At 41.4% G+C, this 25,521-nt stretch overlaps 2 protein-coding genes across 2 annotated transcripts; one reads left to right on the top strand and one right to left on the bottom strand.

Moving 5' to 3' along the window:
• The first annotated feature begins 2,782 nt into the window (after nt 1-2,782).
• Nucleotides 2,783-4,680, top strand: LOC117148168. The gene has a single exon (XM_033315434.1). It carries the CDS (start codon nt 2,815-2,817, stop codon nt 3,814-3,816), a length of 1,002 nt encoding a protein of 333 aa, XP_033171325.1. The 5' UTR covers nt 2,783-2,814; the 3' UTR covers nt 3,817-4,680.
• A 6,154-nt stretch (nt 4,681-10,834) lies between these two features.
• Nucleotides 10,835-11,333, bottom strand: LOC117148169. The gene has a single exon (XM_033315435.1). The coding sequence runs from the start codon at nt 11,261-11,263 to the stop codon at nt 10,922-10,924; it is 342 nt and encodes a 113-aa protein (XP_033171326.1). The 5' UTR covers nt 11,264-11,333; the 3' UTR covers nt 10,835-10,921.
• Nucleotides 11,334-25,521: the final 14,188 nt, after the last annotated feature.

Below are 25,521 nucleotides of genomic sequence, written 5' to 3'. Positions count from 1 at the left end.
TCTGGGGCATCCAGTCGCAACCGTTTTGTGGCGCAATTGTCTCAACCGTCGACGCGTCGCTTGCGTATCGCATATCGCACCTGATGGGCTGGTCCAAAACAGCCGGCTAAAACCGCTCCACCCTTTTGGCCCCGCCACTTCCACCACCATCTTTTTCTTGGCCGGATTGCTATGCTCCGAACCAAAGCCAAAGACCCAGGCCCAAGTGGCAGCAGCCAACCATTCGTATAATTGTCGATGCGTTAAGGTAATTGTACACCCAGCCAACTGGCTGCCAACTGAAGCAGCAGTTTAGACAAGGCCGATCCAGCCAACACTGCGAAAAAATTCGAAATAAAATGCTAGATGGTATATTTTTGCACTTTGCTACAGAATATTGTTTTTAAAAATACAGCAGGAAAAAGTTGAACTGGCTATTTTAGCTTACTTTTGACGGTTAACCTTATTGACCTTTTTAGCAGTGCACATGTGTATCTGTACCTCAGAGCATACCGTTTCCGTGGGTGAAGGGATGGGGAGGGGGCGTTGAGTGTTGGGGGCGGATGGTGGAGGGGGTGTCACTGGGATAGATATGTTGCTCTGGCTTCTGTTCAATGCCTTCGCCGCAGTAGTTGCCATCGTCGATTCACTCAGTCGTTTCTAAGTTTGCGTTTGTCGTCGTTTGCCATATTGATGGCACGCTCCGCCGCCTAGCTTTTCATCTGCCCCTCCTTCTTTTCCGACCACCGCCCACCGAACCGGCCGCCCACAAAAACCCTCCCAGTTTAGACGCCCCTGGAGAGCATTTAAAATTTTAGTTTTCTGCTGACAACCAGCATTTTGGCCATAGACAGACATCGGTCTTAGTTTGGTTTTCGGTGTATGGTTTTGGTCTGATTTGCTAGATTTGATTTCAGGAAATCTTAACCGTCTATCTCCGTCTATCCGTCTCTCTCTATCTTCATACACCTGCCTGAATGCCTTCGGTTTTGGATAACGATTTGTATACCTATTCCCATTTGGATACGCATTTGTCAAGCCCTTTTGTTTGGCTTATTGTCTCCGTTTGCCTTTTGTTGCAATTGAAAAATTATAGAAATTAAATGCCGGCAAAGAAGAAGACTGAACGGAATTGACCAAGGTCCAGTTGGTTTGGCAATGCGAAATGGGATTAGATTCACTGCGGTTTCTACTGTAAAGGGGAGGAGCATCAATGAAAGTGGCAATTCGATAGCTTACTTAATGTTCTGCTCATTGCTCTTTTCTTCTGAGTTCGTTATGGTTAACCCTACAGTTTATCAGGTGTTTAAAACTGGTGACCTGTTAAAGTAAAAACAATGGCCAAGTGTTTTTCAGACTTAACACAAAATAATTTATTAATTAATAAATTTATATAAATGACCCCTATTATCCTAAATAATTAGAAATCTCTGATTCCTTTCGATAGTTGATCACACTTTTATTGGCGCTTATTTTTTTGGGAAGGAGGGGGACTGTTTCCGAATTCCTCGACTTGGGTCCCGGAGTCAACTACATCGGCACGCATATATCACAGTATATCCGAGGGTTTGTTCGCTGGCAGTTTCGTATAATTATACCCGTTGCACGTGAAGTAAAAGGGTATACTAGATTGGTTGAAAAACAAGTAAGAGGTGGAAGCAAGCCTTTCCAGCCATATCAAGTATTTATATTCTTGATCAGGTTCTATGTTTAGCATGCATTTAATGCATACAAGCCTCTTCCGTGCACCTTTTTGGAATAAGTTTCTCTGAGTAACGGGTATCCGATAGTCGAGCAACTATAGCATTCCCTCCTTTTTTTATATGCAGTCATCAACAGCTCATATATATTTTTATTGCCAGCGCGAACAGCGATATGCATCTGAGGCATCAGAAACAAGAAAAAGATCAGGCGGCAGATGAAGATGCGGCTGAACCCGAATCCGAATACGAATCCGAATCCAAAGATCATTATGACGACGATGGGGATGGACGGGGTTGGAATGGGATGATGACTATTTCTGCGTACAGATTTCCAATAAAAATTCTGTCGACTTGAGTTCGGTTTTCGGCCGACTCTCCGTATTTCATCTGGTGTGTGAGCGAGATTTACACGCTGATACAAGAATATATACACAAAAGTAACAATAAAGGCTGGAAGCAGCGGCGATACGTTAGTCACTCCGATTCCGATTCGTTGTCTCTCTCTCTGGCCCTCTGGGCGTTAAGATTTATTTCTTTATTTTGGCAGCCAGTGGCCAGAGTTGTCTCTCTGTTTTATTACCAGGAAATTTGTATTTAATACGTTTTTTCCGCGTTTTTGTAGCGGGTTTCGGGTGCACGAGATTGTCGCCTTTAAGCTTAACCCACTAACCAAAAGGTTCTCCAACTAACTGTCGGCTATCTTAGCCCTTCGATCTACAAGCATTAAATGGATACAATGGGCTATGATCTAGTTTTGCCCCATATGGTGTGGTCGGTAGCCAATTTTCAATGGAAGCCACACACAATCGATCGCTTCGCAGAAGAGCTTCCAGCTTATATGCAAGACCTATAACTTCTCTATGATCTTATCGACTTGTTGGCCCGCACTAATCGATTTCGGGGTATTTTGTGGGCCCTATTTTTGAGGAAAACGCTTGTGGAACATAAGGTACATATAATGTGTACAGTAAGGTACAATGTAAGTCCTACTTTTCTAAATTATGGTATATTCGTCAGAATTTTTTCTGAGAAAAGAGTAAACTGTCAGTCAACATTTTAAAATATCCGACAGTATTATTGCAACCTTAGATATTATTATATCATCAACAGAAAACAAAAAAATACACCCGAAATGGGTCGGTTTAATTTAATAAAAAAGAAGCAATCTAGCAAGATGCGACGACATACAATTTATGAAGAAAATACAGACGATTATTATTTGACACCCGAAGAGGTACGGCAATCGATTGAGCGGTGGTCATTCCTTTGGCACTGTAGTGATTCTGATTCTAATTCCGAATCGGGGAGCAGTTTAACGTCACCATTGTTGCAACATGATCCATCTGCTTATGGAGACTGGCATGTGCGGGGTGAAGAATTTAATATAGAGACTACCGGCAAGGAAATGCTGATGAATCTAAGCAAATTTCCCTATCCGGAGATAATCAAACCGCCCGTTTTGCTAGATACCAAGTTGCCCAAAACTCTGCGGGTTAATCACTGGCCCTATATTACACACAAAATCTTTGACTACGTAATGCCGGACATATATATTCGGTCCATGGAGTTCATGAAGAAACCCGTATGTGAGGGTGCCGTGGGTTATGATCCTTTGTATTATGGGTCATCAATTTTGATCAACCCTCTGTGCAAGTACAGTAAGCCTCGCAATTTTGCACCCACATGGACCAATACTAGCTTGGTTTCCTGGATAGATGGACGTCGTTTTGCCAAGATGGTGAAACGTAATGCCTCGCAGATGGGAAATGAGAAGCTACTTCGGTGGACTAAGGTTCTCCCGTCCTGGAGCAATAAACTCCTGGCTGGACTAAGAAAGGACCCGGACGTTAAGCTAATTGCAAGGTGGAAGCGTCCCAGGACAAGACTTTTTTTGAATTCAGAATACGATGCGATGGACAAGCAATGGGATGTGCGCGAAGAGGAGACGTTGCCATCGGATGAATATTACGCAGATTATGTAAATGATGATCCCGAAACACAGCGATCATGGAACTCCTCAGCTTCTGACGATTTTATGCCGAGGATAACCAAATCCCAGTCGGATCTCAATCTCGAATATTTAAAGACAAGGCCGATAATAAGACGTTATTATAGTTCGAGCAGTCTTTATTAGTTATCTTAATTGAAGACTTATCGTCTTTAGAAGAAGGGTCGAAGTCACTTGTAAATGGAAAGAATTGTTTAAGCACACCGCAAATGGTCAATTATCAAAATCAAAAGTTCATTCAAAAAAAAACGCCACTCTCAAGACCCCCTATTCCGATTTCACGCAATTAAAAAGACCAGCAGTTAAACGAGGAAAAAGAGCGGCAATTGTAACAGGCGGCAAGCTCATCGATCAGTTGAAATTAATAAAATACTCAATAAATGCGCTCACAAAAACGTGTGCAAACAATCGATCAATCAGCGATTTGACAGGCCCGCAAATCGCTGGGTGAGTTGGTTTCGGAATCACCGACTCGGTTTTGGCTTGGATCTGGGGACTTGGAACAGCGATTGGGATTGCGTCTGGAGGCCGAGTTGGCTGACAGCCAGTCTGCTACCAATCTGCGAGTCGAGACTTCAAAACAATTACACAGCAACATTTCCAAGAGCCGAGAGTATCTGTGTATCTTTAAGGTACAGGCGCATCTGTATATCTTAGGGGATGAGTTTCTCAGTTTTCGAATCTGAATCATGAAACCATAATCGGAATCGGGCAACTGCCACCGTACAACTGCGACGACTGTTGGCCTGTTGATTCGAGCGATTAATCGATAACAAATAAAAACATTTCGACAACTACTTCCAAAGAACGCTCTCCCAGCAGCAACAATACAGCAGTGCCAACTTCAGAACCACCACACAAAACCACAATTCCCTTTTGCTGCAGTGGGGAAAATTACTGGTATATATTAATACTAATGTGTGGCCTGCATGAAGCTAACAAGTAAATATCAAATTCGAAGTGACATTCATTTGGATTTAATTTTACGTTTATGATCTTATGTTAAATAATATATAGTTAATAACATATGCATACATTTAAAGATTTCTGGCAGTGCACACCGCCACTAAACCAACTCCATCGGAGGCTGTCAACAACTCGACATTGTGTGTATGAGTGGCGTGGTACGCATAAATGCCATGGAAATTTTCTTTTTAATCAATTATGAGTATTAAGCCAAGGGGCCAACCGTCCATATGGGGATCGCTGGGAATGGGGATTTCGGGAGTATTCCGGAGTATTTCATGGAGGGATCGGGGTGATTCGAACGCCGCACTGTGTATCTTGTATCTTGTATCTCCGATCACCGATCGTTGGGGTGAGAGAGCTCAAATGTGAGGCGCGCGCGGCGGCAGCAAGATAAAAATCGCAAACATTCTTTATTGAATGCTGTAGATGCCAACGCCAGACATCTCGCTGTATATATTCGTATGTGTTTACCATACAAGTGTAATCCCTAAGACCAAGTGGAGTGGCACTTCGAGTACTTCTCCAAGTGAAGTGGTAGCCTATGGTAGGCAAGCTGCCAGTCCTCTTCCTCGAATTGGATTGGGGATAGATTTGCAGGATCCCTTGGGGAAGGTTTTCAAGTTAAGCATCGAAACTTGAAGCTACCAGATTATTAGAGTCCTTTAAGGCATGTATAAAATTCTTCGAAATTGTTGGAATGTTGTTTTTAAATTCTCTTAAAAGCCATTTCAACTATAGTATTTTATGCCTTTGTGATACGGTATATACTTATGGCACTCTAAACATCTTTACTGGGATTTTTTGAAAATTGATAGAAGAAAAAATTGCACTTCTGCTGGTCCCACATACCCGGCATCTTAAGAAGAAGTGCACAACGTCAAACAAATCATAATCGGTGGCTGGTAGACAGTAGCTACATACGCTTCAAACGGTCGACAGTTTGTCTGTCAAATTGACATTACACGCAGCGACGCGACTGCGACGCCGGCAGAGGGTAAGTCAAGTGCCGGCAGAGGCAGAATCACCAACAAGTTGCATTTACATATCACAAGCTCTGCGTCCTTACACTGACCAAAATAACAAGCCAGATATACACTTTTTATCGAGTTTTCAAACATCTGCGGACATTTGTAGATTAATTGTTGATTTCCAAAAAAAGAAGGTCATAGCTTAGATTAAATATTTATAACAGTCCTGATATTTTCTGCCAGTGCACCAAGACCTCTGGTTGGACTTGGACTTGGATTGAGCCCTGGTCTTGGACTCGGACTTGGAATCGGTCCCAGTCTAAGTTTTATTCCGGGCGTAGGCCGCTTGACTGACTGACGGACTTGGCTGTTGGCTTCTGTTTGCGGCGCTGACTCAGCTGAATCTGGACCTGAATCCCAGTTCGAGATCGAGTCCGAGCCTGAATCTGAACCTGAACCTCAAACCGAAACTGAAGATGATGAAGCCAAGGCGAAGGCTTCCACCTGAAGCCGATGATTTTCCGCTTGGTTTGGCTTCGCCTGGCAACCTGTTGGCAACTCATTAAATAATGCCGATGACTGGACAAATTCGTATTATGGTTGTTTTATTTTTATTTTTTTTTGTGGTGATTAAACAAGCCCAGCATAATCCTTGCTGTGCAGTGGAATTGCATTTGACTGGGGGACCGGAACGTTGGCGTTATAATTCTACCAGCCCACCTCCATTCGGGGTTTCTCCTTTATTTCCCCATAGCCCCGATCTCCTCCAGCTGACAGTTCTCCTCGTGGCGAGGTTGCTTCTGGTTCCTTCTGTTCCTGTGTATTTGTGTGCCAAAGTGACACTTGTACAGATTTTCTTAATGCGCCAAAGTGCCACTTGTCGTCTGTTGACGCTCCTCGTCCTCCGTTTTCCTTCCTTCCAGAAGTTCCACAATCCGCACAGAAAATCCCAGAACGCCAGAGATCGAAGCCGTTTTGTACGTGTCTCGGCAGTAAAATTTTGTGAAATCAGCGCTAAAGCGAAGACAAGTTACCAGGGAATCCTCAAAACTTGTCCGTCGCCCAGGCACAATTCTAATTGCTGGCCAATGCACAATTTGTCACATGCCAAATTAATAAACGACTTGGCCAAAATGCACCTTTGCCTTCGAACCGAAAACAGTAGCAGCTGATTTTGTCTTCAAGTTGGCAGAATCGGTCCTTTGATTGAGTGGATGAGTTGTCGGTTAAACTGTGTGGGTTTCAATGGAGCGCGAATGAGTGAAGTCAGAAGTAGTTTTTCTTGGCAAAGCAACTTTAACACTTCAGATGTGTGAGGTCTTACGGTAGCTGTAGTCCAAATATTTCCATTAAAATAGCCAAATTAAACAATAAGTGTTCTAAATCTGTGATTTTAAAATATGCCCCATCCAACATTTTTATATATATAATATATATATTGAACTTTTTTGAGCTCTCCATTAAAGGGGAAACCATTTATTTATTTAACCTCTTGAGTCGCCATTATCAGTAATTACCTTCCTCCAATCACCGAACATTTAATAAATCTCAAAGGGGCGTTCTTAAGTTCCAGCAACCCAGCAACTTACTCTTAATTGCAACTAGTTGTTGTGATTATTATAGCGCGTAAGTGAAGACTAAGACTGGGTATGATCAAATTTGTAGATTATGTGTTGAGTTTAAAATGTACTTCATATAATTATTTATTAGCTGCATAACCTAGAGTCTTTAACATTTTACCAACGAAATGCTTTAAACCTTATTAAAACAATCATTTCAATAAAAACTATGGTATCTTCTAGTCGGGTTTCTTATTATCTCAAGGATAGCCACTTGTTGCTGCTGGCTGCTTGATTTTGTTGTAATACTGGGCAGTGCCCCGGGGCACTGTTTATTTTCTTGGTTTTTGCCTCTTGTTTTTCCCTCTCTGGTTGAGGCTGCCACTTAATTTATTTGTCACCGAACCGAAGCGCAAATGAAGTTCGAAAAAACCAACCGACATGCAAAGGCATCCGAGAAAAGTCAACAAACAGCGACCACGGAATCGTTTGAAATAATACGAGAGGGGAGGAAAAACGCAGGCAGCAGCAAAAAAGCTGAAGAAATAATTACAAATTAAAATGAAACACGGAATGGGACAGACATTCAGACGGACACACACATGAGGAAGAGCCGGGCTTTGAGATGATATAGGGGGACTTTGAGGGGCCAGAGTTTTACCAACTTTATAAATAGCTGCGTTGACGACGGCGCTGGCCACGCATGCGCAAAGATTTGTCATAATTGATAAACGACAACAGCAACATTCGAGACTCCTCCATTCAAAAAAACAAACAACAAAAAATAGTCTTTACAGAAAAATGACAAGACAGCCATCGAAGTGGCCACTTTTTTTTAGGGGTGGACCAGCGATCTCAGGCTCCCCGCTCACAGTTCCCTTCTGTGACTGTGATCACGCCCCGATGAACATACAAATCGAAGCTACTGCATATTAACCCATTAAGTTGAGAGAAAGGAAATGGCCATATAATTTATATATTATATATCGGCTTAAATAATCTAATTGAATAAACGTATTGCAATGGTAAATAACGAGAAATTTGCGTAAGAGAATACTGGTACTGTGTAAATCGCAAATCCCCAATCGATCTTCGCCCAGATGCTCCTCCAGATATCCAGATACTTTCAGCAGCTGCCAGACATAAAATCCGAATCGCAGACACAGGTGACGATGACAATGACAATGACAACTTCAGCACCCGATTCAACTGGAATCACAGCTTTAACTGCAACTTCAACTTCATGTTGAACGATGACGCCAAATTGGCAACGCGTTTCTGTTTCTGTCTTTTTTTCGCCGTTTTTGTCGACCGAACGTGAGAACCAATTGCTATGTATGGTCATTACAAGCCGACCAGTCCATCTGAAGGTCCGTTGGTCAGAGCGAGAGATATAACCCATAAATATTTTAATGATGATTACATTTTAAAAACAACGAGCGCTGCAATGGCATCACGAAATCGAATGAGTGAAATCACAGGCCTGGGTGATGGGCATTTCGATTGGAATCGGGATCGGGGAATCGGAGATCGAGGATCCCAGTATGCCCATATCCCGGTATCCCAGTATCCCAGTATCCCACTGATGATGAGCTACTACCCCGGCACTGACGACATTTTTCGAATTACATTGACAGGCGGGGACGGGACTAAAAGCGATAATTATTGCCAACTTGCGGCGCTGTAAGTGTTGGCGATCGTGTTTCGCGGCAGCGTTTGTTGCAGCTGTTTGCTGCACCGATTCCCATCCTATCCCATTCCAACCCCATCCCCGGTATTCCCTGGTACGCCCCGATGTCCCCAACATAACCCTCTGCCTGATCGACGGCGTCTTGCCAATGTAATTTCAATAATTTTATCTGCCGCCGCTCGCGTCTGCCGTGATTCGATTGGCGAGCGGTGACAGATCAAAGCCCATGGCCTCTACACATTGAGAAAAATGACAAAAAAGTCCAACTACAAAGATGTTTATATCCCAAGAACCAACTGGTATCTGTTATATCTAAATTTTGTAGAGGACAATCAACTGTTATCAGTCCTCCTTTTCTATACTTAAGCCCCAAATCTGTAAAAAATTGATTCAAATATATTCATAGATGAAATGCATTTTCGCTCAGTGTTTTCACGTCGGCAAAGATCTGTGATCGGCGTTCACAAGGCAGGCGATGGGTGGAGCTGCTCGATTCGACTGCTTTTGGAGCTGCCTGCTCCAGATGTTTAGCTGCACTTTGGCGGCTCGATGAGGAGTTCCTGCGATCGCAATCACATCGAGGTTCAGGCTCAGGCTGAGCTTGAGGTTCAGATTCACTTTGAGGTTGAAGTAGAGGTCCCAGTTTTAAGGCTTAGCAATGTGCAATCATCAACATCAGAGCAAGCGTCATCAGCCGACCACTGCCAATTACTCGGCAGCATTGTTGACATGCCTTTTGCCATTTGCATCGTTTTCGTATTGATTTGTTTAACTCTCCGCTCTGCACACACACAATTTTCGGCTTCCAAACCGAACAGAACAGATTCGATTCGATGGCACTGCACTGCATTTTTCTCCCACGGCCCAAAAAGCGTGTGAATGGCCCAAAGGCAGAATGAACAGTTCAATGTGCCCATCAAAATATGTCAAAAATCTATCGAAGGGCGACAATCGATCCGACATTCTTACTCCCTGAAATCAGTTGCATTCCTAAACGTTCTGTAGGTCAGTTATCGACCTAGTTTACGTGTTGTTCTCAGGTAATTCTTGTCCTTTTAGATGGAAGTAAGGAGTTGCTTTGAGTTCTTAATAAAGACCTTATAAGAAAAAATTCGAGTGTTTATTTCTAAAATATTAAATTGAATTCAATGATAAATTCAATGATAAAAGTATATTTCAAGCCCTATATTGTTTATTGGGTATATAAAATAAACCAGCTACTTGATATTTATATTGACTGAACTCTTAATACGTCTTGCTCCCAAAGCTACCAAGAAAAAATCATAAAAACCAAAGCAATCTCTCCCCGATCGGTTAGATCCACTTTCGGGCAATTAAAATTCGATTGAAATCGCCACGAGGTGAACATGTTAATGAAAGATCGCCACGCCTGTTACCACAGTCGCATTTTTCCCACACCAATTGGCAATCGAATGGAGATTTCAGGGTGACAGACGGGGGGAGTTCCAAAACCCCGATTTATCGGGTTCCCGAGTTCCCTCTACAAACAAAAAAGCGCAGTCGCATTTCATTTGGGATTCCGTGAGCGTTTCGGTTCAAACATAAAATAAATAAAAATCAGTACAATTCGAAGAGCTGTTGTCGCCTTTGAGCTTTTGCGACAATCACTCACGTTGCCATTTGGCGGTTCCGTCTCAGGTCCCCGCAAGGCCCCTTCCCAAGACCCCCTTAGCTCCGCAACACTTTACCCTTACCCCCTTTGTTGTGCCAACCCTTTCCTCAAGCGTTCAATCATCGGCGATTGTCTTTGAGGCCCGATTCATTCGTTAAACGTTCTGCGTATTGAAATGAAATTTGTGTCGCTCGACACGATGACTTATTCAATTATTCGATACGATACCACGTGATTGAATTATTGAAATAAGTTGGAGTTCAAATCCCATGTAGTTTCTTAAAGCAGACCTCTATTTGGCTTGCAAATATAACTTATATAAATGTATAGTTATAAATATGTAAACATCTATTTACTTTTCAAATTTACATGAATTGTATTAATTTTTATGATCCTAAGGTACACTTTAATTTCACATCCATATTTTCTCGGTAAACTGAGATATTAGCTTCGGTTTGGAAGAACTTTTTGAATCTGCCTGCGTTTGTGTGCTAATATCCTGGACCGATGTCTTTCGCGTTCCGATAGTTTTATCCCCATCGCCAGACTGTTTTTCGGCACCGCTTCGTACGATTTGTAGGTATTCCTCTAGGCTCAATGTATTCCTTCCCTGAGCCGATCCCAAGGTGGTATCATTGGTATTGAGGCTGGCCAGAAAATCTGTAATGGTGGCGTAATGGACACCATTACGCCGACATCGACTGTATTCCAAGTCCCGATCACTGCTGCTCCTCCGGATCTGATCTCCGTCCATCGTGATTGATTTAAAACAAATAATTTGGCAGTGCTGTCAAAAGTAATTTTGTAAAACATTTACTGGCAAGCAATATATACAACGTAGCCAACTTTGTTTTATTGAAGAATTAATACAATTTTATTTGGAATGTAGTAAAACCAAAAGTGTTAGACAAATTTAAATTTGAATTCGATTTAAAGCTTTTATTTCGTCAATAATTGTATATTCATATGTTATATGCAAATATTACATTTTTTAAGCATATTCGGTGACTTCTGTTCACATTCCTGGATTAGTTAGACGCAAATTAATTTAACATGAGTTCGAACAAGTAATAAACATGTGGCTTTTCCTTTTCTGAGAATAAATTCCAAGGGGAAAAGGGGGTATAAAACCCCACTCGTTTGACAGCTCATTTTGCATAATTGTGCGGCGCGACGGGCAGCGCATACAAATCGATTATTGAACTGAATTCCTGATATATATTTTTTATGGTTTGATTTATGATCGCCATGCAGTTGTCAGTCAGTCAGCTTGTCAGGCAGTCGAAGGGTGAGTGGAGTGGTTCTTTAACGATTGAGCATCAAAAATGCTAATTGAGCTGTTTATCGATTTGTCAACAACAATAACCCGCAAACAAAGTCGAACAATGGCCACATCAGCGGCGAAAATGTCATTTGTTCATTGTTGCTCGGTTTGATGGGGCTTTTGGGACCCCGTTTCAAGAGGACCCCTCCCCCCCTTCCCTCATCATCATGCTCTCCATTGAGTTTTATTGACTATTAAAATTGTGTCAAAATGTGTTTGAAATTTTTTATTGTTAATTATACGCGGCGGGCGTAATGTGGAACCAATAAACAATATCGGCTTGGCAATTGAAATTCGGTATTAATCGTTTGTTATTTTCTTTCGCTTTTTTTTTGTTTGCTTTTGTTGTTGTTTCGCTTTGGGGAATACTGGGAATTAATTTGCCGAACTAATTAAAGTACAAGGCAGGCAAGCATGAAACCGAATCTGAAATCAAATCAAAATCGAATTCGAAAAACACTCAAATGAATAGACAGGCGGATCGGACAAGCCGACAAGTTGTAGTCCCAGATCCAGGTGCTGGGCTATACACTGGGAAAAACTCATGTCGCTGTTAGGCTTAAATACAAAGTTTAATAGTCTGACCAAAGTTCTTAAATCAGCTGTTGCTGATTGAATTCGGAAATAGTATTGCAACTATTCCTATAATCACTAAAAATTATTGCAAAAATAAGATTTCCAGCAGTGCAGAACCAAATTCACAAGCAAGTTTTGGTTGGAGTTTGAATAATGAGCCCTGAAGATAGAGCCGTGGCAAATACCGATTTCACTGACCGCCCTGAGTGAACCGACAGAATGAAAATACTGACTGAATGACTGACTGAGCGAATGACTAACTGACTGACAGAACCCCAAAAGAGATCGCGGGGGGCTGGTCAGGCGGATCCTGACTGACATTTGATTATTGGCTTCCAATTTGTTGCAGTTGTTTTTTCCCTTTTTGTTTTTATTTTCCATTCAAGCGCAAATTGCGTGCCTGGCAATTTGCAAAAATACAAAAAAAGGAGTATATGTATATGTATATCCAGGTATATCCAGGTGAGGGAGCAAAAGAGAAGGAGCGATCAGCGAACAGAAGTCAAATTGTGGCCAACATGGAAATTAATGGAGCAATGGAGCGACGGCGATCGAAAAAAAATAAAGGCGAAAAATCGGAGATGGAGATCACGGCTGCTGTTGCTGCTCCTACTTTTGCTGCAAAATCGGCGGCAGGAAAGGAGTTATTAAGACAGAAAGGGATAGCCAGAGGTTGGCCGGGTCTACCTTTATTTTTGCTCTTATTTTTCGCTCTGTTTTTCTTTTAATGAAGGCAGTTCAATCGATTTGGCTGGCTGCGAATCGTGGCAGCCCCACCTCCTCAGCCTGAACCCAATTTCCAGTTCCAGTTGCAGATCCGATTTTCAGTGATGGCACTTTTATGAGAAAGCTTTTCGTTCCATAGGGACCATTCAAAATATGATGGGTATGAATCAGAAATGCTTTCCCAATAAATATTTTTGCAAAAACATTGCAACATCCTATTATTAACTAAATGGCACTATTGTAGTTTTATACATTTTATGATTTCTTTGCCGCTGTTTCGTGTCACGTTGCCGCCGTTAAAATCGGCCAATTCAGAGACCAGTCCTCGGCACAATTTCAGTCGGTAGTTGGTAGTTGTTGCTGCCGTGGCTGCTGTTGGCCAGGCCAAAAGAGCTGAAAACAAAAAAGCTATAAGCGCCCAGGGTCCAACCAAACTGAACCGAACTGAACCAGCGTTTTCGATCTGTCTGTCAGTCAGCTGCCATTTTTGCTTGGCTCGAGACTTGAGATTCGAGACTCGAGACTACTCTGCAGCTGAAGAAGCTGGAAACTGGGGGGGATCTGGCCGAGAAATCAGCCAACCAAGTCGGCGAACCAATTGATTGACATTGCCCACAACGCCCTTTTGCCAACTTGGGGCGGTCTTTCCAAATGGTCCGTTCAGTTTATCCGCTTTTGTGACCAACTGTACCGGAAATGTGTGAAAATGCAAAGAGCCATGAATGAATCGCTTAGTTGGCCGGCCAGTCGGACTTCTGTTGAATTATTATGCCCCCGACCAACTACTAATTATACAACAATAATTAATTAAGGCAAGAAGACGTAAAAAAAAAACAAACGGGCAACAAAACCAGTTGGCCCAAAGCCGAAGTTCATTCAAGAAAAGCTACGGCTGACAATGACAAAAACAGTTACCAACCGTCGTTGAGCGGTCAAAGCCGTGTAATTATGAAATTCAAAGAAATGAAGCATTAAACCGAACCATCTCGAAACAAACGAGAAATATGATATATAAAAAAAATAATGTTCATAACTAAATTAGCATGGAGCCACCGCCCATTGATAACTCCACTTTTGGCTTGGTTTTGTTTTACTATTTTTTTCTGCGGTTGACAAATTAATACGTACGAAACAAAACCCTTTTTGAAGTCAACCGAACAGCTGGTTAGTGCTATAAAAACCAGGTCCATACTTTGATTACCACAGCCAAAAACTACGTTTTTTCTCACCATTCCCTTTACGATTATTTTTACAACTATGATTATTATAATTTAAGACGCCTCTTTTACAATTTCCAACGAAAATTGCATATGCGGCAATGAATTTATAGACATTAAACTGAGAGTTATGTCTTTATAAATCCATGTTAGTTGAGCTCAATGGAAAGTCGTGACCAAATGCGGAGGGAGTACGAATTTAGGGAAACTATACAGGAATATCCCAAACTTAAAAGAATTTGAGTTCGTTTGAAAATTAGTATTTGATGCTAGTTATTCACGGCCACCGATTTCAACTTATATCTGATCTTAATCTTTTATGTAACTTTCTGTTCCGTCTGTTCGTCGCTCTTTAAATCTTATAAGATCGTTTTGAATCAGTTTCAGCAATTTTTCACGTAGAGCTCTTGCAACAATTAGTACAACTCCTGACACTTTCCTTGGATTCTTGGAGTTCTTGCAGTTCGGTTCTCATCGCTTCAATTGAGAAGATTTCCCATTTTCCCATGCGGTTTGCAATGCTCGAGACGTGTACACATTTCTAATTAAATTTTCAAAGTTGCTTTTCCATTCTGTGCGATTTTTGATTGACATTTTACATTAAATGTTCTGCACCCAGAGCTCGCGGAAAGTGGCCACGGCGAACGGGCAACGTTGAAATTGATCAATTTCACATAATTTCAAGGCAAGTCGGACGCGGTAATGCAAATCCGACAGATGCGACTCTACAACTCGCTCTACTCGCGACTGTTAGAAGATCTTAGATCGCTTTTCCCCTTCGGTATGGGGATGTGTGCATGTGGATTCCTTGGTGGAAGAGAGACTGGACCTGGCTTATGATTGACAACGGCTGGATTGAGCAGCGCTGTAAGCCCAAGCAGGCCCAATCCCAGTCTCCATCCCAGTCCCAATCCCGAACCCAAACCCAAGTAAAACCAAACCAAAACCTAACCGAACAGATCTGAACCGAACGGAAAACCGAACCCTGGCGATCTGCGAATCCCTGACAGCTCGACGGCCTTTGGGCGATTTAAACGTTTCGGTTGCCTCCCTCACCGCTCCGCTCAAACACACTTGAAGAAATTAAAACTAAAAATTCAAATAAATTTTGATTTTAATTTGGTAATACGTATCACGAAATATTGAACCAAGCTATAAATTTAATAAATTAAACTGTTAAATTTGACTACATTTGTTTGCAGTGCACTGCAACTCACCTGAGCTTTCCCCTACACCCCTCGCCTTTTAATTGCTCGCCGTCTGCTGGATTTCTTCAGCTTCTTTCACAATTCTCATTGATCTTTTTTCGAATGTGCGCAACTGTCGGATTTTGTGAGCTGTCAGTGGCTCTCTGCCGTGGAGACGGTGCCCCTCTTTAGCTCCCCGTCTCCTCCTGCTTAAGCCAGCACCGCTCTCCCCCCTGCCCACTTCTAACCATACGTTTAACCCCTTTGTGCCCCCCGTTCTGGATATGTGTCTGTGGCGTGGCATATCTTTGATTTGCTAATTAACGGTTTGTCGGTTCAGTTTGACATTTGAACATGAGTTCTTGACATTTCTTTTCTCTCTCCGCCGATTTGTTTGGGGTGTCAAGGGGTTAAGGGGGCCTGTTGGAGAGGGGGCCTTGGCAACTGGATTTTTTTGTAGCAGACTATTGATTTGATCTGACCTTGGATTTGATAGAAAATGCCTGTGTGCAAAACTATCATTTAAATTGTAGAATTAATTTTTCATTAATATAATATTTTTAATAATATATTACAACATTGTTTTAAGAATCATTAAATGCATAAATATAACTTTACTTGTTTCATTTCCTTTGTCATTCTCTCACTGATTCCAAGCACAAATCGCTATAGCTGCCACAAATTGATGGTCAGTTGGGATTTCAGACACGGCATAACATTGTTAACACCTTGACTTTCCCCATCCCGCTGGCCGGTTAATATTAATGATGATGTGGTGTTGATGTTAAGTGCAGTTTAATAAATGAATTGTCTCCCATTCCAGCCTCCGCAGAATTTGCTGCATTTCCATCATGCAAAGAAGTGTTTCCAAAGGACGAGCATTTCCCGTTGCCCCAAAGGCAGCTCGTAATCCATCACCAGATTTCGTTTGGGTTTCGTTAGCCATTGCATTTGCATGAGCTCAGGGCACAAAAATATTCCAACGGGTGCACTCAAAAAAATGTAAATATTTTTTCATACTATAATTAGAAGGAGCTCTTAAATGTAGGGCTGTAGTTGGTTTTTGATGGCAGCAAACCAGGACTTAAAACTTTTTTTTTAAATTGGTTTTTATACAAGCACTTAATACCCTCTAGTTGTGCGGTTTTGAGTCACCTCTAAAAATCCAAATTAATAGATATACTGTTCAACCTGGCTTCGTTTCACTGTGCTGGCGATCATTTGTCTAATTTTCCGCCCTTCGACTCCCTTGTTCAGCTCATCGCCAAGCCAAGCCTACATATTTCTTACAACTTCTTCAAACAACTGCAACAACTGGTGTATCATAAACAACAACAACAGCAAAATCGCAATGTTGCTCTTGCACTTGCAACCTGTAACTAGCAACTAGGAACTAGCAACTTGCGACGCAGCAACAGCAACCAACTACAAGCTCCTCTGGGGAACCTTTGTGGCAAAGTGTTTTGGAATCTCCACGCCGTTTCGGTTGCTAACGTCTAACAAGCCAAAGAAAAATGGGCCCAACGCCAACTTTTGGCTAAAGCGCAAACACATTAAAAATTGCTCCTTCTTCGTCTTCGTCTTATTTCTTTGCAACTGCCTTAGATTGTTGCTGTCGCTATTGGTGTTTGGCAAAATACTCTAAGAAATTGAGTGAATTGGATAGCAACCAACATCTATAACAGTAGGAAGATTTTGAAATTTCACCTGATAATATTTTATTTTTTATTATTTCTTACACTTATAAATGCGACGCGTATGCTGATTGGTAAATTAATAATTTCCTATAAGAATAAATTGTCACAATCAACTGCTTTAAAGATAATACTTTATGAACTGCTTTGATATTCATCATCTAATTGGCTAAACTGCTTTAATTGAATTGATCTGCTTGGGATATGATTAAATTGGAGAATATTCCCAATTAATTGGGGTGCGTCTATTCTGATTAGAACTCCAATAAAATACCAACTAGAACATTTCGACTAAGTAGTGTATTTGATTTTCGAACGTTGTTAACTTTTTTTCCCATAACCATTGTATTTGGGCCTGAGGCCTCAAATGCACTTTGCGAAAAAAGCATTTCCTCCAAACTTGTCTCGATTTTTGCTGCTTGCCCCGAGGCGATTTTAGTGCGAAATAGCTCTCTTTGTGGACTTGCAAGTATGCTGTGTTGCCAGTTCGGTACACTGAGAACATTTGGAAACTGTTTCATTTCCCAAATAACTTATATTTGACCCATGATCAAATGTTTACTAAATCAGTTAATAAACTTGTTTATACTAAAAAACAAGAAACTACATATAATATAACAAGCAATATGCGGTAGGCATAATTAAATATTTTTTATGGTGCATTTTGGTAGTTTGCTGGCGCAGCAACAATTTGCAGTCTGGCCATGCGATTTATCTTTGGGCTGGCAAGTTAATGTGGCAATTGTATGCTAAGCAGCAAATGCAATCGTTTTTTTTTCTATATATATTTTTTTTTTTTTTTGGATGGAAGGAAGGGTCTTGAGCAGGGGGGGATGTCTTCAAAAAGGGGGCGGGGCTGGGGCAACGGTTTTCATGAATGAATTAGTCGGTGGGCAAAGTTTGGCTCTCGGTGGCGAAAGGGCAACAACTCAATTTACAGTTGTTATATTTGCTGGCGTTTTTCCCTGTTCCTGGCAATTTTTCTTCTTTTCTTATTTTTTTTCTTATTATTTTGTGTTAGATTTTCTTTGACCAAAGTGGAATTCCATTGCCCACGGGTCGGCCATTTTTTCGCTAGAAAATTGCCGAAGAAAAATGTTGAAGAATACGCATTCTTTTTTTTTGGGACATCTCATGGGTGTGATTTTAATTTCATACACAAATGAACGCGAATCGAGAGATACACCACCAACACCAAAAAAAAAAAAGAGCAGCAATAACTCCCACGAAGATTAATAACATAGAGGCGCACACACTCGTAAATAAATAACAAAAAAGAAATACAAAATGCACAAAAAATGAACAATAAGCGCGGGGGAGAGGGAGAATGAAATTTATGCATAATGCCGAAAAGCGCGCAGGCGAATGGCCCATCAAAAAAGCGGCAAATAAAAGGCAAAACTGAAGAGGAATACTCCAAATGAAAAAAAAATGAAAAAGAAAATGCCAAACTAGGAAGAGCAATTGGATGAATTGATGGGTGGCTCTATGTGGTGGGGTCTTCTTCCTCTGGCATTCAGCTCCTGCTATGAGAAGTACAGAGCACTTGATTTCGAGACGCGGCTGAAAATTAAAAACGAATCATATATGCCCTGTGTTGGGGAGAATATGGAGGTGTCCGAAAGTACACATCACTTGTTAATCCTTTCTTCGAGTTACTTCAAAGCACTCCTGATGGATATACCAGTTTTCTTTAACATGATTATTAACCTCCCCCGGTTTCGCTGATTTAAAAATCTGTCTTTGAGTTCCCAACATTCTCCTTGATGCCATGTAGCCCAGTGAAATATACTGAAATGGCCAAATGGGCCACATCCTTGCTCGTACATCAAGGATCAATGGCACGTACCAGCACTAAAGTTATTAAAGCCATAAGATACACAGCCAGGCGGACGGGCGCCCGCAATCCAATCTCAATGCCCAACCAGCCAGGCGTCCATATGCAAAAAAAGAAAACAAAACAAAAAAAAAGCACAAAATATCTTATATATTCGTATGTAAAGATGTACATATTTTGCATATACGTACAGATAAATTTATTATATATTTGTGCGGCTGTGAGTTTGTGTTTTGTGTGAGCGATACATTTTGACGCACCCCCTCTAGAAAACCCCCCCTCCCAACTAAAAACGGAGCTACACGACTTTAAACCCATCAAACCATTAACAACAACAACAATAGGACGGGGACAGTTCTGCCATCTACATATGCACTGCAAGAAAATATACGCAATGCAACAGATATCTTAGGATCGCACAAAAAATCGAATGACACGAGAGATTTTCAATTGTTTAGAGTATGTGGTTTAATTTAATTTCTAGACTATTTTGTCGAAGAATTTCTTTCTGTGTAAAAATGCCATCCCTTCCCCATCATGTGAGTAAAAATTTGCGTATGAGTCAACGGCAACGACGTTTATCTTTCAACCACCACCCATCAGAAAACACAGGTATGCACCCCTGCCCCGCCTCCCGACACCCGCCTTCAGCCACCCATTCCGCCCACTTGATATGTATCGCCGTTGTCGTCTACAGTTATAAAATATATATGAGTAGGGGCGACAAGCGGCAAACGCTTGGCTCAAGAAAAATCGACATGGCAAACGTGTCGGAAACGTGTCGCAAATTTGTCCGTCGAACGTCGAGCGGAATCAGAATGGCAACGCGTTCGCCCACTTTCCGGGATTACGGAGCGGTCCATTACGGACTTATATAAACGTAAACCAGGCATCTGAAAAAAAACAAGCATAAAAGTCCTGGTATGATAACAGATTGCCTTGGCTTTGTTTTAGACTAGTTCTAGGTTAGCTTATGATTCTTGGGAATTAACCTTATGACTTTCACAGATACGTTTTTCGAGACCGAACTACATAAGTTTACGAAACACGAACTAAAGATTATTATTACAAATATATGCAAATGCGTTATTCAATTTAAATTTATATATACCGGTTTTACTCTTGAAAAAATAATGTGGTTCTGCTTAAGCTTTCCCGGGATTCAGGATTCAGGGATTCTAGATTCGGGATTCGGCCTCCACACAACGATGAGAGCTGGTGCTATCCGCACATTAACGCCCGTAACGTAATTAAACAAAAATAATGGTCTCAATAATCAAGGCAGAGCCATTAAAGCCAGCTATGTAGCTACCCCTTTTTATTTGGGCTCTGTCGTTTTTTCCGAGTCTAGTGATTATTTGCTGCGGTGCTCTTAAGTTCCAACCCCCTTTTTTAGATTTACACACATGGAGATTTATGGTCGGGACGGGGACCCCCTTTTACCAACAGCGCTCTACATTCTGTATCAAAAATCAATTAATGACAATAATTTTAAAATTAAAACAATTCTGTGTGCTGTCCCGCCAACATGTGTGAAATTTAATGACTTTGAAGATATTTATGGAAATAGACAAAGTCTTGGGCGCTCAGGCCCAAAGCCTTTTGCCATTTCGTTTGCAATTATCGAGTATATTGCGTAGCCGCCCCTCTGTCCTGCCGAATCGTATCCCCGAAATGGTCGCCTTTTTGTTGTAATTAGATGAGAGCAGCAGCGGCAGCAGCAGCGACGCAAGGGTTTAATTACATTTTGAATAGGAAATTTATGAAACAAGTTTCGGTTCGGCTCAGTTTTTGGGTCCAGTTCTGTTTGGCTCAGTATCGTTTTTTTGGTCCTGGAGTTGAAGTTCTCCATAGGACAAGTATGGTAATTGTCGGCATGTGTGTCCTATTGTCTCCATTCCCACATATTTAAATACATGTACATACATTTGGATATATACCCATATATATACATATCTATATATCTATTGCTATATATATATATACATATTGCTCTTGTGGACTTCATCTTCATCTGTGTCGCCATCGATCCAAACCAATCTTCCCTGAAGTTTTCCTTTTTCGGTGTCTGCTTCCGCTACGAGTATTACCCTTGCCCTTGGGCAGACTGCGGAAAAATCTTGGTTGCATATTTGAACGAAGGTAAAAGCAAACTATTTATAATTGGTGCGGATAATTCGTTTGTGTCGGTTGCAATGGTTTGACAGCATATAACCTCTTGCAAAAATAGTTCAATATGGTTTATATTTATGAATAACTCCGGCTGTTTGTAAAGTTTTTCCGCAAAAATAAAACAAATGCCGATTTCTCAAACTTCCGACCAATTGTTAGCATTTATAATTTGATTTTTCACAAATAAACAAACAAATATTGAAACTGCCGCAGGCGGGATCGGTTTTCCGCAATATTTTCCACCCGATTTCCTGCATTTTCGCAACCCTAAGCTGAAAGACAAAAGTTAATGGCATACATACACATATATATATATTTTTGATAGATATAATTACAAGCAAATATGCCGCTAACGCTGAAAATTCACCTCAAATTGAGTTTCGACATGGGATTCGGGGGTTTTGTGCAGATTCGGTTTCAGTTTTGCCCGTCGAATGTTGTTCAATTAACGTGGCTGCGTTGTTTTTGTTTTGGCTTGTCTGTCGGCGAACCCCACACATCGCGAAATTGGCAGCAAAATGACAACCGCGAGCGTTTTCCGGCGACTGCAAAATGTGGCGGTGTGCGATGTGCGGCATCAACATGTTGCACAAATATAAACATAAATCAATTAACATTTTTCGGCCATGCCAGTGAACTACTCGGTTTTTCGGGTAGTCCACGGAGTCCTAGCTGTCCTGGTCCTTGCCTGGAAATGCCGGAGATGTGCGGTGGCCAAATTTTTCCCTGATTCGCCGGCGGCTCGAATTTTCCGAATCGGTAATTTGCAACAGCCGATGTCTGTGTGTGTGTGTGTGTGTGTGTGTGTGTAAGCAGGGACTCCTCTTCATTTTCGGCGGTGCCTACTTTTCGGCGCAGCACCTAAATGACTTCAGCTTACTTTAATAAACCGGATTTTTAAGGATATTTACACAATGAATACTTATTACCAAATAATGCTTAGGAAGTAGAATAACATGTTTTAATTAAAACGTACTAACGTTGTCACATCTCAAAATTGAATCTTGATTCGATTGGCATTAGATCACTTCACTTCCACCTAAAATCTCCATTCAGACTCAATTTAACTGGCAATTAATGTATTCTGCTGCTTGCTACTGGGTTCTTCAGTTCAAGTACCATACCCATTCCCAATCCCATTGCGAAAGTCCAGTATTCTGGCATTCGATCCATTGCCGAAAGTGGCAATCAGCAAAAACAACAGTAGGACAAAAGGCCGCCACACGTTGGATGTTCCTCGTGCCCCGCCTCCAATTTCTGGTCAAAGGTGGGCGTATGGGCGTTTGGTTGTATGGGTGTATGGATGTCTATGTGGGTATGTGTGAGAAGACCATGTCGACACCTATTACCATTCATTGACTTTTGCCATGTCCCTGGGGTGTCATCTATGCAGGTTGCTTTGGTTTATCCTTCCATGTAGCTCCCGTGCACGTTGCTGCTGCTACTGGGTATGTTGTTGTTTTTGCTGTTGCTACTGCTACTGCTGCTGCTATTGCCCCACGCGTTTGATTGCATTTGCAGGCGAAAACCCAACGACCGTTTGCTAATGTCCTTCGATAAAGCCGGCAAAATCAACACCACCAGCCACCAAAGGACACAAGCTCACTCCACCACATTTTAGGGATATGGATATGGATATGGCGATATGGGGATATGGGGCAGCCATCCAGCCAGCCAGCGAACGACGACTGGTCTCCGTTTTCATTTGGTGTTTGATTGGATTTTCAATTATTCATTATTATTGGTTGCAATTTACCTGGCGACCAACACAGAACTCATCCTATCCAGTTGCATTGATTGCGTTCCATCAGAGAATGGAATGGATATGGATATGGGATGTTTGTCGCATCAGTTTTCCAACTCATCAAACTCAAATTGCATCATTAAACGGAATTTTTGATTTTGATTCCCCCCACGTCGTATTCCACAGTTTTTGAACCTTTTCATTTGCATGCGATTGGTTTTTGTCTTCGCGAACTTGATTCAGTTTTCCCTCTATGCGAATGTGTTTTGATGCGATGCTCTCCCGAGATTTTTCTTCCAAGCTGTGGTTTTGTTTGTTACATTCAAGGCCACCGTAGAGTTCATTGATCAATTAAACGCAAAGGCAAGCAAATCAAGGCTTGAAAAATTCCAGAAAACTTAAGTGCCGCTCCCCAAAAACGATTAACTGCCTATGTAAATAATACTCTACTTAAATACTCTACTCAGGCATTTTAGCAAATTAGATGTGGCTTGTTTAGTTAATGCATTACCAACATATAAAATCTGAATAAAAATGCACCTTTTTAAGAGACTACTAATGCGTTAAGATTTAGTTGTCTTAAATTCCTATTATATAATTAATATATTGATATAATATTTTGATTTATTATCATATATGGTTTTATAATATCCATTTTTTTCCGGCACTACAAGTTCCCGTTGCTTCCCCCGTTTCCGTTTAAGGTGGACAATTATCTGCTCTATGAAAAGGCAATACCCAGAATTTCGAGCGAGTGGAAGGGAGGATGGGGGAATGGAGAACACAAAACCGAGACTGCAGATCGAGCCATAAAGATAAAGACTACAAAGCAAAACAAAACCAAAACCAAAGCCCCGAAAAACAAGCCAAGCCACCGACAAAGTGTTTCCGACTTTTTCGTAGATTTTTGCTGCCAGATTTTTATTGGCAGAAAGAGATAGCCAACTGGATGACTGGCTAACTGACCAACGTGATAGACAGAGAGGAAACATTTTGATTTTTACGAGCATTTCATTTCGTATCATTCCATTTTGTTTTGCATCGGATATTTGGGATACTATACTCGTATACACAAACATACATACATGCATATATGAGCCGCTACTTGTCTTGGAAACCGACAAATTTCTTGTCTGATTTCGCCGGCGACAATAAATTAAGTCAAGTGTAGCATTTAATTGATTTTAATCATAGATTAAATGTCGTTAAACAACGATATCCAGGGTGTGGGGTCACGGCAATATAGGCCAAAGAACAATACCCAAAAGGCCGTCGTTGCGTTGACCAATAAAGTCAACAATCAAATCAAACAATTCCCCCCATCGAAAACACCGACCCCACTCTTCAAAAAGGGGCGGTGGGCAGGGCAAACAAACCAATTTGTAGCACAATAAGTTATCGTTACTTGGTTGTTGTAAACGCTGTTTACCAATATGTAATCCTTAGAAACAACAAGAGACCATCTCCTTGCTATCCTCTGTGCGTATCCTTGTTGTCGGTGTCGGGGTTTCGGTTTTCGGCATCGGTGTTGGGCCTGGGATTTTCGATTTTAGATTTCAGATTTTAGGGTGCTGGCTGGTTTGGTGGTTTGCTTGCTTTGAATTTAAATTACCCTTGACTTGATTTTCGTGGTCAAGGGCATTACCTTTAAGGATAGATAGTGCGTTGCGGATTCGTATTCTTTATACTGCCTAGTTTACGAATTGTAGTAATAATGGATTTTTTTGTTCAGAATAGGTGCGAACTGCCCAGAATATAAGCCCCTAATGAAACGCACTGTATGCATATGCAGATATAAATTTAAACATAAGGGAGCAATGTTTGCCATGGGGTGGAAACCGTGGGTTCGAAAGGTGAAAGCCAGGACAGTGGAAGAAAATATTCGCGTTGCTAACGAATCAAATAAATTTGTTGGTCAATTAAAAAACTGCAAAACGCGCACAATTTCCACATGTGTGGCAGCAACAACCACACAGCTCACCAGTTTTTTTAGTTCACCCCTCTTCCCCGTCAAGCTAGCACACCACCAGCTTCTCCCCTTATTCCCCACGCCCATGGATGCTGCTGATTTTTGCTCTAATGGATGCCAGCGCCAAATGAAAAGCTTCGCGCAAAAAAAATGCATTGCAAACCAATTTTTTCCTCTCTCTCGCTTTTTCTTACCAATTTTTTTTTACCATGATTCCCTGCATGGTTTCTGACTAGCTTTTGACCAAAAATTCAACTCCCTTCCGATTTTTTTGCACACAATTTTTTATGATATGTTTTTTTTTGGTAATTTTTTTTCAGTTCGCTTTTTTCGTTTTTTTTTTTTTATTATTTATCATTTTTTTTATGTTAAACTTTGGCCGTAAACTAACTTTGTCGGGTGGGGCTTGATAGTGTCTAGGGAGAATTGATGTTGCGCAGAGAGGGCTGGCCGCTTTTTTAGATGGTGAAAAAAAGGGGGTTTTTTGGTGGCGCTACGGGTAAGAGGTAGCACCAGTTCGAGCTGAGCCAGCCACGTTAGTTATTAGTCGGGGGCTCTATGGGTTG

The sequence above is a fragment of the Drosophila mauritiana genome, chromosome X (assembly GCF_004382145.1).
Source record: "Drosophila mauritiana strain mau12 chromosome X, ASM438214v1, whole genome shotgun sequence".
NCBI classification, from domain to species: domain Eukaryota; kingdom Metazoa; phylum Arthropoda; class Insecta; order Diptera; family Drosophilidae; genus Drosophila; species Drosophila mauritiana.
Note: the sequence above shows the minus strand (reverse complement) of the source record. Positions and strands in the feature narration are given on the sequence as shown.

Excerpts from the sequence above, each read along its gene's own strand:
- LOC117148169 (XM_033315435.1), bottom strand. The coding sequence starts at position 11,263 with ATGGACGGAGATCAGATCCGGAGGAGCAGCAGTGATCGGGACTTGGAA.
- LOC117148168 (XM_033315434.1), top strand. The coding sequence starts at position 2,815 with ATGGGTCGGTTTAATTTAATAAAAAAGAAGCAATCTAGCAAGATGCGA.